Source organism: Lithobates pipiens, unplaced genomic scaffold (genome assembly GCF_037356315.1).
Source record: "Lithobates pipiens isolate NorthernLeopardFrog02 unplaced genomic scaffold, aLitPip1_a1.2 Scaffold_8, whole genome shotgun sequence".
In the NCBI taxonomy this organism is placed as follows: Eukaryota; Metazoa; Chordata; class Amphibia; order Anura; family Ranidae; genus Lithobates; species Lithobates pipiens.
The window spans coordinates 662,337,854-662,351,089 of record NW_027507903.1 but is presented as its reverse complement, the minus strand read 5'-3'; the positions used below and the strand labels follow the sequence as shown (position 1 = coordinate 662,351,089).

Sequence of the window (13,236 nt, the reverse complement as noted above, 5' to 3'; positions counted from 1 at the left end):
GTCCTCTCTCCTCCAGACCCTGGGCACCAAAAAACCCTGAACTTTCCTGGGCAGAGCAGTAAAGATCTTCTCTGATTCCTACTTGTGTCATAGAGGTCTATTGGGATGTGTAGTTCCTGCAGCCATCCCTGTGCGATGTTGCAGATCCCCAAAAAATTAATGCAATGGCGGCTGGGTGAGCGGGTGCGGGGGGGGGCAGGGTGGCATCACAGCAGACTTTCAAGAATGTGAAAGTCGGTTTTTATGCCTTATAGTTTGAAGATTCTTATACTTCTATGACTGAGACCTTCACTTTTATTAAAATGTGAGGAGAATGCTTGGAGAGAAGCCACTTCCTTCAACTGGGAAGGTGGAAAATGTAAGCTGCCAATGCACATTCGTTTCTGGATCTTAACCAAATATTTAGAAACACAATGAAATGGAATCTACTGATCTTCCTGAGATATACTGTAGTTTTTTATTCTAAGTTATATTATCTATGAATAAATTCAGATTTTATTGTTCGGCATCTATAGCAGTAATGAACTTTGTCTGTCTTCTTCCCTAGACATGGAGGGCAAAGTCTTCGTCTTCCCCCGTGAAGCCAACACATCTCATGTCCTTCTAAAGTCTACAGTTACAAAGCCAATGCAGAAAGTCAGCGTCTGTCTACGCTCTTATTCGGATCTTTCACGCCCCTATACTCCCTTCTCTCTTAGTACTCCCGGGGCGGAAAAGGCCTTTCTAATCAACATGCAACCTCCAAACACTTGTTCTGTATATATCAACCAGGAAGTCGCTAGTTTTAGGACAGACTCTGAGTCTTTGAGACACACCTGTGTGACCTGGGACTCCGACACTGGAGTGGTCCAACTTTGGGTCAATGGAAAACTCTACCCTGAAGGAGTCTCCATGAAAGGGTCTTCTATCTCAGCTGAAACCAAAATTGTTTTGGGGCACAAACAAGACCCTTTTGATGCTTCTCAGTCATTGGTCGGTGAAATAGGTGATGTCCACATGTGGGATTATGTCCTGACTCCGGAAGACATCAAGAAGGTCATCTCTGGTGATCTCCATGGAAATGTCATTGACTGGCTATCTCTGCACTACGAAATCAAAGGAGAGGTTCTTGTCCAGTCTAAACACCAGAGTAAGTCTGTCATCTATCTATATACAGCTTTTTAATGAATAAGATTCTCCAACTGTCAGTATATAATTACATTGAAAACGATTATATATTTTTCATGCCCATGAATAGTGAGAGGTGACGATGACAATTATAAGTGATATATCACCCTACAAAGAACCAACATTCTCATGGAGTAACTAGAACAGCTGAAAATTGTGAAAAAGATTCCTAATTTTAAATACAATTTCTTGTGATTTCATGATCTGTTTACAATTTTTTTTTAGGGGAACACAGTATACTGAACTATAAATAGGGATGAGGTTCAGACTGATCAGATCAGACCAGTTACACCCAGCTTGTCTCAATGCAAATGCTCCAGTTATATGTATACCATCCATGTGCTCCGCGAAGACGTATGTGTGGACGAAACATGTAGGGCGGAGCTTTAGCGGTGACATCATCATGTTTGCCGGTTGTTCTGATCGGCGCGGCTCTTACATGCATGTTTTTAAATACACTTTTGAGTACTCTTTGCTTTATTTAATAAAGTAAATGTAAAAGATACTACACTATGAATGCCCTTTCTGACGCCGTCTGATGAGCGGGTTGATGGTTATATAACTGGAGACAAGCTGGGTGTAGCTGCCAGTCTGATCCAGTGGCTGCTTTAATTTTGGGGTCCGCCATTCTGGTAAAAGGCTTATTAAATAAAGGTGGTGGATCACTGAACACCGGAGGACAAGGATTTTGAGTGTTTATTTTGGACTCATATTGGGTCTTTACCTCCCGCCGGCCATATAGGGAAATGACGGTGGGTGGGATCTCCTCTCGTTCTGGGCGGCGTCATATGACTTCGCCCCAGTGTCACCGCTGTCACAATGATGCGGCTCTTTACCCATGTGATCGGCTGTGTCCAATCACAGCCGATCACATGTAAATGCAGAAGGGGCCGTTTATCTGCCCTCTATCCCTCACCCTGACAAATTGTGAGTCGAGGAGAGCCGATCAGCAGCATCGCCTCTCAGGGGAGGCTCTATAGGTAATCAGAGCACTGATCATCTGTGCCCTGATTACAGTGCAGCCTCAACAGTGCCCAGCAAGTGATGACAGTCTGTACCCATCAGTGACACCAATCTGTGTCCATAAGTGACACCAATCTGTACCCATTATTGGCACCTACCAGTGCCACTTATCATTGCCCATCAGCGCCATCTATCAGTGTCCATCTTCCCACCTATCAGTGCTCATCAGTGTTGCAAATCAGTGACCCCTATCAGTGCCCATCAATGCAGCATACTAGTGCCACCTCACCAGTACCACCTAATCAGTGCCGCCTCATCATTGCCCATCAGTGCCACCTATCAATGCCCATCAGTGCCACCTATCAGCCACAACAGTGCCCAGCAAGAGATGCCAGTCTGTGCCCATCAGTGACACCAATCAGGGTCCATCAGTCACAACAACTAGTGATGCTTTTCAGTGCCCATCAGTGCCACCTATCAGTGCCACCTATCAATGCCCATCAATGCCTCCTATCAATGCCCATCAGTGCCGCCTATCAGTGTTCATCAGTGCCGCAAATCAGTGCCACCTATCAGTGCAGCATACTAGTGCCTCCTCATCAGTGCCATCTATCAGTGCTCTTCAGTGTCGCCTCATCGGCGGCCCATCAATCCAGCCTCATCGGCGGCCCATCAATGCAGCCTCATCGGTGGCCCATCAATGCAGCCTTATCAGCGGACATCAGTGAAGGAGAAAAATAACTTATTTACAAAATTTTCTGACAGAAACTAAGAAAAACATTTTGTTTTTAAAATTCTCTGTCTTTTTTTGTTTTTTTAGCAAAAAAAAAAAAAAAAAAAACCCAGTGGTGATTACATAAAATAAAGGTCCATTTGTCTCAATGAAATGATTAGAGTTTCATTAGATGTGCTCGGTATTGAAGCAGGTAATCATTATGCTTAGCATATGGTTACTCTTTAAAAAAAATATTTTGTGCTTTATGACAAAAATTTTATTTTATTTATTTTTTCCACCTACGAAATTGAGTTTCTTTACACCTGTGGATTTGTTTTTGTATTCAATTGATTTGTTTTAACCACTTCGGACCAGGGACATTTTTTGCTATTCAGCACCACTTAAGGACCTGAGGGATTTGCCCCCTTAATGACCAGGCCATTTGTTTGCGATACGGCACGGCGTTACTTTAACTGACAATTGCGCAGTTGTGCGACGCTGTACCCAAACAAAATTGACGTCCTTTTTTCCCCACAAATAGAGCTTTCTTTTGGTGGTATTTGATCACCTCTGCAGTTTTTATTTTTTGCGATATAAACAAAAAAAGAGCGCAAATTTTGAAAAAAATATATATATATATTTTTTACTTTTTGCTATAATAAATATCCATGAAAAAAAAAAAATTCATCAGTTTAGGCCGATATATATTCTTCTACATATTTTTGGTAAAAAAAAAAAAAAAAAAATCTCAATAAGCGCATATTGATTGGTTTGCGCAAAATTATAACGTCTACAAAATAGGGGATAGATTTATGGCATTTTTTTTTTTTACTAGTAATGGCGGTGATCTGCGATTTTTAGTGGGACTGCAACATTGCGGTGGACATATCGGACACTTTTGACACTTTTTTGGGACCGTTATCATTTATAAAGCGATCGGTGCTAAAAATAGCCATTGATTACTGTATAAATGTCACTGGCAGGGAAGGGGTTAACACTGGGGGAGGGGGGGCGATCAAGGGGTTAAATGTGTGTCCTAGGGAGGTGCTTCTAACTGTGGGGGGATGGGACTGACTGGAGGAGGAGACATTTCACTGTTCATGATCAGTATAAACAGCAGATCTGTCTCCTCTCTCTCCTGCGCCCCCTAGTGGTCTTAAAGCAGCCGACGTACAGCTACGGCGATTCGCCCAGGGGAGGCAACCCGCCACAGTATAACTGTGGCGGCCAGTCCTTAAATGGTTAACCGATAATTGAGCGTGCATGCAACGCTGTACCCAAATGAAGTTTATATTTTTTTTTCTTACAAATAGAGCCTTTTTTGGTGGTATTTGATCACCACTGCATTGTTTGTTTGTTTTTTTTGTTTTTTTTTAATATATATAATTTTCTATTATTTTTCTGTTATAAAATTTTGCAAAAAAATTAAAAATCTTTCTTCCTAAATTTAGACCAAAGTGTATTCTGCTCCAAAAAATAACCCAAATCAGTGTATATTATTTAGTGTGTAGGTATAGTCTAGATCAGTGATGGTGAACCTTGGCACTCCAGATGTTTTGGAACTACAATTCCCAGGATACTCATCTATACTGCAGAGTGCATGAGCATCATGGGAAATGTAGTTCCAAAACATCTGGGGTGCCAAGGTTCGCCATCACTGGTCTAGATTGAACATTAATCAATCCCAATGTATTTAATTTCTTGAGGGCCTTAAACACCTGGACAGTACAAATACTAGACATGTGCAATTCGTTTCGCTCTGAATTAGTTTCTCAATCGAATTCGACAAATTTGTTAATTCGGAAATATTTAAATTAACGAAAACCCTGTTTAAAAAAAAAATCCGAAAATCCGAAAATAAGAATGAAAATCCGAAAATTCTAAAAGAACGAAAATCCGAAAATAAGAACGGAAATGCGAAAATTTGAAGACCCGAAAATTCTAAAATCAGAAAATAATAACCAACTAATAATAATAATAATAACTATTACTAACTATTAAATTATAGTTATTGCAATTTCGTTTGAAATTTGGCTCTTAGTGAACGTAACAAATACTAATTTATCCGAAGTTACGAATTATTTGAAATAACGAATGCTGCATCTAAACAAATGGAAGGTAACAAATTAATAATAATAATAAAAACTTTTTATTATTATTTATTATTATTAATTTGTTATGTTCCATTCGTTTAGATGCGGCATTCGTTATTTCGGATAATTCGTAAATTCAGATAAATTTGTATTTGTTATGTTCACTAAGAGCCAAATTTCAAACGAAATTACAATAACTATAATTTAATAGTTAGTAATAGTTATTATTATTATTATTATTATTAGTTGGTTATTATTTCGGATTTTCAGATTTTTGAACTTTCAGATTTTCAATATCCGAATTTTTGAATTTAGAATTTTTCAATTTTTGTATTTTTACCAATTATCTAAATAACGACTATCCTATCTAAATGTGATGGCACATAACAAATTAGAATTTTTCCAAAGTTACAAATTGATTCGAAATAACAAATTTTGATCTTAACGAATGACCGAAAAATGAAAAAAAAAAAAAAACAATGAAACAATTTTTTTTTCTTTAGCAGTGCACATGTCTATTGTTTACTATTGTTATGATGTGACTGGCCAGAGCTATCACATGGAGCAGGGTGCTGTGATTTGCCACAGCTATCACATGGTGCAGGTTGCTGTGATTGGCCACAGCTATCACATGATGATGTAAGTGCTGTGATTGGTCACAGTTATCACACGATGCAGGGTGCTATGATTGGCCACAGCTATCACATGGTGTGGGATTCTGTCACTGGCCACATGTATCACATGATACAGGGTGCTATGATTGGCCACAGCTATCACATGGTGCAGGGTGCTGTGATTGGCCACATGTATCACATGGTACGGGGTGCTGTGATTGGCCACAGCTTTCACATGGTACAGGTTGCTGTCTGTGATTGGCGACGGATATCACATGGTTCAGGTTGCTGTGATTGGCCACAGCTATCATGATGGTGCAGGGTGCTGTGATTGGTCACAGTTATCACATGGTACAGGGCGCTGTGATTGGACACAGCTATCACATGGTGCAGGGTGCTGTGTTTGGCCACATGTATCATATGATACAGGGTGCTATGACTGGCCACAGCTATCACATGGTGCAGGGTGCTATGATTGGCTACATGTATCACATGGTGCGGGGTGCTGTGATTGGCCACAGCTATCACATAGTGCAGGGTGCTGTGATTGGTCCAGGTAATGTGTTTACTAGTGACCAATCGCAGAATACACACAGTAGTAAGCAATGATGTCATGAATGGATTCATGTTTTACATATTTATACAAGAAACAAAAGGAAATATAATGATTTTTATGAGATTTTTTAAAGAAAAATAGATATAATTACCTTTCTAAGATTTATCAGTGTATCTTTTTTTTAGATTCTAGCTTTCGTTAATAAATTCTGACTTTTTTTGCAGTAATAAGTTTTGTCTGTTTTCTTCCCTAGACATGGAGGGTAAAGTCTTCGTCTTCCCCAAAGAAACCAACACGGCTCATGTCATTCTAAGACCTACAATTAGAAAGTCATTGCCGAAAGCCACCGTCTGTCTACGTTCCTACAGTGAGCTTTCCCGCCGCTATTCTTTGTTCTCTATAGCTACTCCAAGAAACCCAGATGCCTTTTATATCTACTTAGAGCCTCCGTACACCTATAAGGTGTTCATAAATAGCATAATAGCTGATTTTGCACCAAACTGGAAGCCTTTTTACTGGAGGCACATCTGTGTGACCTGGGAGCCCGGCTATGGAGGGACCCATCTTTGGCTCAATGGAAAGATCTTCTCCGAGAGGGGTTCAAGACAAAACTATGGTTTTCATATCGATGCTGAAAGCAGCATTGTTCTGGGACAGGACCAGGATTCTTTTGGTGGAGGGTTCGATGCTTCTCAGTCATTGGTTGGTGAAATAAGTGACGTCCACATGTGGGATTATATCCTGACTCAGGAAGACATCCAGAAGGTCCTCTCTGGTGATCTGCATGGAAATCTCATTAATTGGAAGTCTTTACGTTTTGAAATTAAAGGGGAAGTTCTCGACATGCCCGAACCTCATCGTAAGTCTATCATCTTACTATATAACCAATATTAATTGATAAGATCCTTCAGATCAAGTCATCCAACTCAAATTTCAATCATCTTTGCTCTCTCCTGGTGTGCCCCAGGGTTCCACCCAGGGGGCCTTTCTGTTTATAATCTGTCTTCTGCCTCTTGGTCTCATATTTTGTAAATTTAACATCCATTTCGATTACTATGCGGATGACACGCAACTCTACCCGTCCACTAAATAGAGAGGTTCGAGAGAAGCAAAAGTTTGGCCTGAACTTCGCGTGTTCGCCCCCTCCAGCAAGCATGCGGGTAGTGCCCCACAATGCATTGCACGCTTTAGGCCACGTACACACGCGGGGACTGTTCGCCCAACTTTGTTGGTCAAACAGTTTCAGCGGACAGTCCGCTCAAAATTAGCATGGACGGACTTGCCCACACACGACGAACGAACAGTCCGCTGAAACTTGCGCGATGACGTGAACGGCACGCACGACGGGACGAAAAATTCGACGTCCTATACACTGCAATGCAACCTTCGGCGTGTAAATCCTTTCTGAGCATGCGCGGAACTTAGTTTGACGAACAAGCCTACACACGAGGGGACTGTCCGCTGAAACCAAGTTTCAGCGGACAGTTTTTCGGAAATTCCGAAAAACTTTGTTCAGCAGACTGTTCGCTGAAACTGTCCGCTGAAGCCCCACACACGAGCGGACTGTCCGCTGAAACACTGTTCAGCGGACAAGGTTGAGCGAACAGTCCCCGCGTGTGTACGCGGCCTAACAGTGCATTCTAGGGCCCTAATTGGATGAACCAGCGGTCAGGTGGCACTGGCAATCATCACCGTCAGAGCCCCACACTATAAAAGGTAACTTCCCATCGAAATCTCTTGTAGTATGTTGGAGTGGAGATAGATAGAGCAGGGCTCAGTTTGCTACTAGCAGTTAGTGTGTCCCCTGCCTCCCACCCCCTTTTTTTTTCAATTGTCAGGCGCAGTTTTTCTGACTGTTATGCCGCTTACACACGACCGGACTTTTCGAGGGACTAGGTCCGGCGGTCTTTCCGACTGAGTTTTGGCGGAGTTCCGACGGACTTTCCGAATGAACGGACTTGGCCACACGCAATCACACCAAAGTGCGACGGATTCGAACGGGGTGACGTACGACCAGACTAGAATAAGGAAGTTCATAGCCAGTAGCCAATAGCTGCCCTAGCGTCGGTTTTTGTCCGTCGGACTAGCATACACACGAACGGATTTCTCGGTCCAGCGGAGTTCCGGTGGAAAAAGTTAAAACATGTTCTATTTCTAAAGTCTGCCGGATTTTTGGCAAGCAAAGGTCCGATGGAGCCCACACACGATCGAATTGTCCGACGGACTTCCGTCAGACCTTTGCTGTCAGAAAGTCTGGTCATGTGTACGAGGCATGACACTGCCGTTCCTCCATTTTTTTTATTGTTTTTACATTTCCGTCAGCATTGGTCCTCAATTTAAAGTTCCCCAAAGACCACTCTTCTATCAATAAAGTGCATTCAATCACACCTTTTTCCAGTGTCTATACAATTTGGGTAATAAGCCCCCCCATCCTGTCTGGGAGGACAACAAGGAGAAGCAGACGTTCCCATGTACTGTGGTGGGGCCAGCAGCTTGTGTGTCCACAAGCAAAGGTGGACGTGATCAGACCCCAGGCAGGGCACTTTTGTCTTTGTTTTGTGATTCACAGCATGCAGAGGAGGTGGTGGACTGGCTTAGTAAACACTTCCTCATCCTCCTCCTCATCCTCCTCATCCTCCTCATCCTACATCACCCAAGTAGAGACAAGCATGCAGTCTCCTGCAGATGCCAGAGTGGCTTATTCTGACTCCTTGTCCACAGCTACTCCTGCCATAGCACCAGCATCAGCCATGGAGGAGCAAAAGCATCAGCCGCTTGCTTCTTGAGGGTGAACGGCCATTACTTGATTCTGATGTTGCTTCTGAGGTTTAGGAAGGTACGAACATGAGCCTACAGAGAGGGGAGAACACTGATAAAACAACAAAATGGCAGTCGTGTTTCCCCAGCCTCAGCTCATTGCCAAATTGTCTCCAGTGATGATGAAGATGGAGATGATTATGATGTCACTGATGGGACTTGGGTGCCGGGTAGAGCAGAGGAGGAAAGTTAGGGTGAGAAACAACCCCAATGGAGCAGGATGTCACCCAGAGGCCATACTCACGGAAGACTAGAGTGCAGCCACCCTACAGGAGGGGCTTCTAGTCCTCTGCTGCCAGTCACATGTTTAAAAATAAATAATGAACTGTTTTAAATTGTCATACAAATATATATATTTGAAATCAAATCTTTATTATTTTGTGAAAATAACAAGGTGGGACAGGTATGGTAGTGGTGCTTTGGGGCATAGGGGGCTCTGTTGGTGGGGACAAAGGTCTCTTGCCGACAACCCTGGGCGATGGTTGTGGGGGTCTGTGAGTGGGGGGCTTATCGGAATCTGAGGTCCAACGGGCATCGTGATTGATGATGGATCTACATTAGGATTTTTTAATAAAAAAATTGTCAAAAACTGCCTCCCGTTTTTAATTATTTTTGACACTTTTTTTGTGAATGGGTAGGGGTACTATGTACCTCTACTCATTCACATGGGGGGGATCTGAGAGCCCATGTTAAAGGTGGCTTCCAGATTTCAATAAGCCCCCTACCCACAGACTACCACAGCCACCGCCTAGGGTTATGAGGAAGAGGCACTTATCACTATCAACACGAGGACAAGGTGCTTTGGGGTGGGTGGGGCAGAGGCCCTCTTGCCCCAACGCACTCCCTAATGTTGAGGGCATGTGGCCTGATTGTGTTCAGGAGGGAGGGGGTGCTTGCTCACCCCCCCCTTTCCTGTCCTGTTAAGCTGCACGCTTGGATAAGGGTCTGGTATTGATTTTGGGGGGACCTCATAGTGTTTTTTTATAAAATGTTGGCATGGGTTTCCCCTTAAAAAATATTACTGAACATTGGGGTACACCACGAATAACACTGAACCTTGGGATACACCATGAATGACACAGAACTGTGGGATACACCACTAATTACACTGAACCTTGGAGTACACCATGAATAACACTGAACTTTGGGATACACCACGAATAACACAGAACTAGGGATGAGCTTCGAGTTCGAGTCGAACTCATGTTCTACTCGAACATTGCCTGTTCGCCTGTTCAGCGAACAGTGAACAATTTGGGCTGTTCGCAGCAAATTCGAAAAGCCGGAACACCCTATACAAGTCTATGGGAGAAGTCTAAAGTGCTCATTTTAAAGGGTAATATGCAGATTACTGTTCCAAAAAGTGTTTGGGGACCCGGGTCCTGCCCCAGGGGACATGGATCAATGCAAAAAAAAGTTTTAAAAACTGCCGTTTTTTCAGGAGCAGTGATTTTAATAATGATTAAAGTGAAACAATAAAAGTGTAATATTCCTTTAAATTTCGTAGCTGGGGGGTATCTATAGTATGCCTGTGAAGGGGCGCATGTTTCTGGTGCTTAGAACTGTCGCTGCACAAAGTGTCATTTGTGCAGGAAAAAAAGTCCTTTAAAATCACTTGCGGCTAAATTGTCGGGTCTCCGTAATACAGAGAACATTCAATGAGTGTTCTCTGTATTAGCCAACAATTCATTCATTCATTGATTAAAAAAAAAAAAAAAAAAGCGTGGGGGTTCCCCTAAATTCAATTACCAGGCCCTTCAGGTCTGACATGGATATTAAGGGGAACCCCGTGTCAAATTTAAAAAAAAAATTGACGTGGGGGTCCCCCCAAATATCCATACCAGACCCTTCAGGTCTGATATGGATATTAAGGGGAACCCCGCATCAAATTTAAAAAAAAAATTGACGTGGGGGTCCCCCTAAAAATCCATATCAGACCCTTTATCCGAGCACGCAACCTGGCAGGCCGCAGGAAAAGAGGGGCGGACGAGAGAGCGGCCCCCCCTCCCTCCTGAACCGTACCAGGTCACATGCCCTCAACATTGGGAGGATGCTTTGGGGGTCTGTGACCCCTCAAAGCACCTTGTCCCCATGTTGATAAGGACAAGGGCCTCATCCTCACAACCCTGGCCATTGGTTGTAAGGGTCTGCAGGCGGGGGGCTTATCAGAATCTGGAAGCCCCCTTTAACAAGGGGACCCCCAGATCCCGGCCCCCCCCTGTTTGAAATGGTAAGGGGGTACAAAAGTACCCCTACCATTTCACAAAGAAAGTGTCAAAATGGTTAAATAAGACAAACACACTTTTGAAAAATTCCTTTATTAAAAAAGAAAAAAAAAAAAAAAAAAAAGATTCCAGCGGTGGTAATCCACTCTTGCTATCCAGCGACGGATCTCCGGGGTCCAGCGATGGATGATCATATCCAGCGACACTGCAGAGAGCACAGCGTTGACGTTTCTTATATTGGGAGGGCGGGGCCACCCGTCACCTGACCCCGCCCCTCTGACTCTGGAGAGGGAAGCCAGGGGTTCCCCAGTGACGTGTGGGTGACCCCGCCCCCTCTGATGTAACGGAAACCTGCGTTACATCAGAGGGGGCGGGGTCACCCACACGTCACTGGATATGATCATCCATCGCTGGACCCCGGAGATCCGTCGCTGGATAGCAAGAGTGGATTAGCACCGCTGGAATTTTTTTTTTTTTTTTTTTTTTTTTTTTAATAAAGGAATTTTTCAAAAGTGTGTTTGTCTTATTTAACCATTTTGACACTTTCTTTGTGCCCGCAGACCCTCACAACCAACAGCCAGGGTTGTGAGGATGAGGCCCTTGTCCTTATCAACATGGGGACAAGGTGCTTTGAGGGGTCACAGACCCCCAAAGCATCCTCCCAATGTTGAGGGTATGTGGCCTGGTACGGTTCAGGAGGGAGGGGGGGCCGCTCTCTCGTCCCCCCCTCTTTTCCTGCGGCCTGCCAGGTTGGCGGATAAAGGGTCTGATATGGATTTTTAGGGGGACCCCCACGTCAATTTTTTTTTTTAATTTGATGCGGGGTTCCCCTTAATATCCATATCAGACCTGAAGGGTCTGGTATGGATATTTGGGGGGACCCCCACGTCAATTTTTTTTTTAAATTTGACACGGGGTTCCCCTTAATATCCATGTCAGACCTGAAGGGCCTGGTAATTGAATTTAGGGGAACCCCCACGCTTTTTTTTTTTTTTTAATCAATGAATGAATGAATTGTCGGCTAATACAGAGAACACTCATTGAGTGTTCTCTGTATTAAGGAGACCCGACAATTTAGCCGCAAGTGATTTTAAAAGACTTTTTTTCCTGCACAAATGACACTTTGTGCAGCGACAGTTCTAAGCACCAGAAACATGCGCCCCTTCACAGGCATACTATAGATACCCCCCAGCTACGAAATTTAAAGGAATATTACACTTTTATTGTTTCACTTTAATCATTATTAAAATCACTGCTCCTGAAAAAACGGCCGTTTTTAAAACTTTTTTTTGCATTGATCCATGTCCCCTGGGGCAGGACCCGGGTCCCCAAACACTTTTTAGGACAGTAACTTGCATATTACCCTTTAAAATGAGCACTTTAGATTGTGAACGTTCGAGTCCCATAGACTTTAATAGGGTTCTAAAGTTCACACGAAGTTTAGGTCTGTTCGCAGGTTCTGGTGCGAACCGAACAGGGGGGTGTTCGGCTCATCCCTACACAGAACCTTGGGGTACACCCTTAATAACACTGAGCACTGGAGTACACCACTAATAACACTGAACCTTGGGATTCATTACAAATAAGACTGAACCTTGGGGTGCCCCACTAATGACACTATACCTTGGGGTAGCCCACTAATAACACTGAACCTTGGGGTACACCACTGATAAAACTGAACCTTGGGGTACACCACTAATAAGACTTAGCCTTAAAGTACTCCAATAATAGCACTGAACCTTGGGGTACATTACTAATAATACTGAACCTTGGGGTATCCCACTAATAACACTAATTCTTGGAGTACACCACTAATAATACTGAACCTTGGGGTAACCTACTAATAACACTGAACCTTGTAGTACACCACTAATAACACTGATCCTTGGGGTATACCCCTAATAACACTGAACCTTGGGGTACCACACTGATAATACTGAACCTTGGGGAACATTACTGACAAAACTGAAATGTGGGCTATTCCACTAATAATACTGAACCTCGGGCTACACCACTAACACTGATCCTCGGAGTACACCACCGATAACACTGACCCTTCGGGTATACTACTAATAAAACTGAACCA

General features: G+C 43.3%; 1 protein-coding gene across 1 annotated transcript in view; it reads left to right on the top strand.

Moving 5' to 3' along the window:
* LOC143961841 (uncharacterized) overlaps positions 1 to 13,236 on the top strand; it is a 66,267-nt gene that overhangs the window by 40,401 nt on the left and 12,630 nt on the right. The window contains exons 4-5 of the mRNA XM_077471176.1: positions 548 to 1,129; positions 6,362 to 6,967. Coding sequence (XP_077327302.1) covers positions 548 to 1,129; positions 6,362 to 6,967 — 1,188 coding nt within the window. The remainder of the gene's footprint in view (positions 1 to 547; positions 1,130 to 6,361; positions 6,968 to 13,236) is intronic.